The sequence below is a fragment of the Mandrillus leucophaeus genome, unplaced genomic scaffold, assembly GCF_000951045.1.
Source record: "Mandrillus leucophaeus isolate KB7577 unplaced genomic scaffold, Mleu.le_1.0 Scaffold141, whole genome shotgun sequence".
Lineage (NCBI taxonomy): Eukaryota > Metazoa > Chordata > Mammalia > Primates > Cercopithecidae > Mandrillus > Mandrillus leucophaeus.
In genome coordinates this window covers 442861-445076 of record NW_012101377.1, presented here as the reverse complement: position 1 = coordinate 445076, position 2216 = coordinate 442861, and the positions used below count along the sequence as shown (strand labels likewise).

Sequence of the window (2216 nt, the reverse complement as noted above, 5' to 3'; positions counted from 1 at the left end):
GGGGTTGGGTACTGATATGGCAGGGAGCAAATGGGATCCAGGCTGGGAAAGGGAGCAGGGTGGCAGCAGTGGGCAGTGGGCTGGTGCAGGAGCAGACAGGGACCATGGTGCTGATAAGGGTCAGGCAGGGGTGCTCCTCAGCCCTCAGGGACCATGCAAGCGGCAAGGACCTTGGTCTTCCAGGTCTCTGGGGAGCAGAAGCTACTCAGAGCTAGCTGACATCTGGAGCTGCATCAAGCCTAGGGCTGAGTCCACAGCTCTTTGATGAGAGCACACCTGGGATGCCAAGAGCTCATTCCCCCTTTGCGGGTCCTTCCAGCCGTGGGTTCCCTGGGGGCAACACTACCCCCTAGAGTTTCAGGTTTGGGCACTGAGTCCTGGAATGCCCATTCTTCCTGTACAGATGGGGAAACTGAGGTCAGCGAGGGCCTAAGACCACACAGTGAGATAGCCCCAGAGCCTCTAGCTACTGATCTACTGCTGTACGATGTGGCCAACTCCCTTTCCCTCTCTGGGTCTCAGTTCACCCATTTGTAGCCTTAGCTCGTAGACAGCAGGGAGCCAGCTGCATGGTGATGTCTAAGGTCTCCTGAGGAACTCTGATGTCCAGAGCTCCAGTCTGGGGCACTGTGAGTTACTGTGACTTGGGGGTTGGGACGGCCCTGCACGTTTCTCCTTTCCTCTTTGGGATTGGCTCTGCTCAGTTCAGACTCCACATGGGACGAGGAGGGAAGGGCCTTTGTAGTGAGCCCTTCCTGACTGCAGGCCCAGGCCAGTGACAGTGTCATGCAGTAGCCTCATTCTCGCCACTGGACATGTGAGATTACCGAGGCTCAGAAAGGTGCAATGATCTGCCCAGGGCCCGACAGAGTGGCTGAGCCAGGATTTGAACCCAGGCCTGAACTCACTCCGACCCTGCATATTTCCCAGCACATAGCGCTGCCTTCTTGGGTCTCTGGAGGACACTGCTCCTTGGGGGTGTGTCTTGGGGGTGCACCTGATCAGGCTGCTGAGGTGGCCACCTGGAATTCCTGCTCCTTTTTCCCTGTCTTCGGCAACCTGCCAGCAGGCGCTGCCAGGCTGAGGGAAACTGGTTCCACTTTGGTGATTTGCTTTGATGCTCAGATGAAAAAGGCCATGTTGATGGGCACTGCTTTGGCTCTCAAGGCTGCACCCATGCCTGGAGGGCCCATCCTTGGTGCCCTCCTGCCCAGCTAGAAGAAATAGCTGCCCTTGTTTCTGGCAGCAAGTCTGGGCTGAAACCTAAGTATGTTTTCAAGGCCATGGGATCCTTTGCCACCCCTGGAATACTCACTGCATGCCCAGCCCTCTCCTGGCTCCTCAGAACATTCTGTAAGGCAGGATTGCCAGCTCACTGCTCAGATGAGGAAACTGAGGCTCAGAGAAGTGAAGCGAATGGCCCAAGGCCAGGCTTGGTCCTCTGTGTTCCCCATGGGCTGAACCAGGGGCCTGTGACAAGTTGCTTGCTGGTGTCTGCACGTTGACAAAAGGGTTCAGCCAGCCCAGCTGAAGTCTGCAGCCTACCGGGCCTGAGGCCTCGCACTGGATCTAAGAAGCCGCATTCTGTGTCTTCAGGCCCAGTCCCTGACCTGTGTCCCTGCTCTCTGCTTATCCCTCCTGCCCCACTCCCAGGCCATCTCTGCCGGACGCGGCCCACGGACCTGGTGTTTGTTGTCGACAGCTCCCGCAGTGTGCGGCCTGTAGAATTTGAGAAGGTGAAGGTATTCCTGTCCCAGGTCATCGAGTCGCTGGACGTGGGGCCCAATGCCACCCGGGTGGGCATGGTCAACTATGCCAGCACCGTGAAGCAGGAGTTCTCTCTGCGGGCTCACGTTTCCAAGGCCGCCCTGCTGCAGGCTGTGCGCCGCATCCAGCCACTGTCCACAGGCACCATGACTGGCCTGGCCATCCAGTTCGCCATCACCAAAGCCCTCAGCGATGCAGAGGGTGGCCGTTCCAGGTCCCCTGACATCAGCAAGGTACGTGCACACCTCCCTGCTAGGATGCTGTTGTTTGGAGGCTCCCGCTCAGAGTTACGAGCTTTGCCTGCAGACACTTTAATTCCCACGATGCCCCATGAGGTGGCCATTTCATAGCTGGGGAAACAGGGTCAGAGTGGGGTGGTCATTAGACAGAGGTCACCAGCTGCAAGTGACAGAGGTGGGATATGAAGCCACCTTTACCCAACCTTTCCA

General features: G+C 57.8%; 1 protein-coding gene across 1 annotated transcript in view; it reads left to right on the top strand.

Moving 5' to 3' along the window:
• Nucleotides 1–104: 104 nt before the first annotated feature.
• MATN1 (matrilin 1, cartilage matrix protein) overlaps nucleotides 105–2216 on the top strand; it is a 16196-nt gene continuing 14084 nt past the window's right edge. Inside the window, exons 1-2 of the mRNA XM_011974098.1 lie at nucleotides 105–119; nucleotides 1512–2000. Coding sequence (XP_011829488.1) covers nucleotides 105–119; nucleotides 1512–2000 — 504 coding nt within the window. The remainder of the gene's footprint in view (nucleotides 120–1511; nucleotides 2001–2216) is intronic.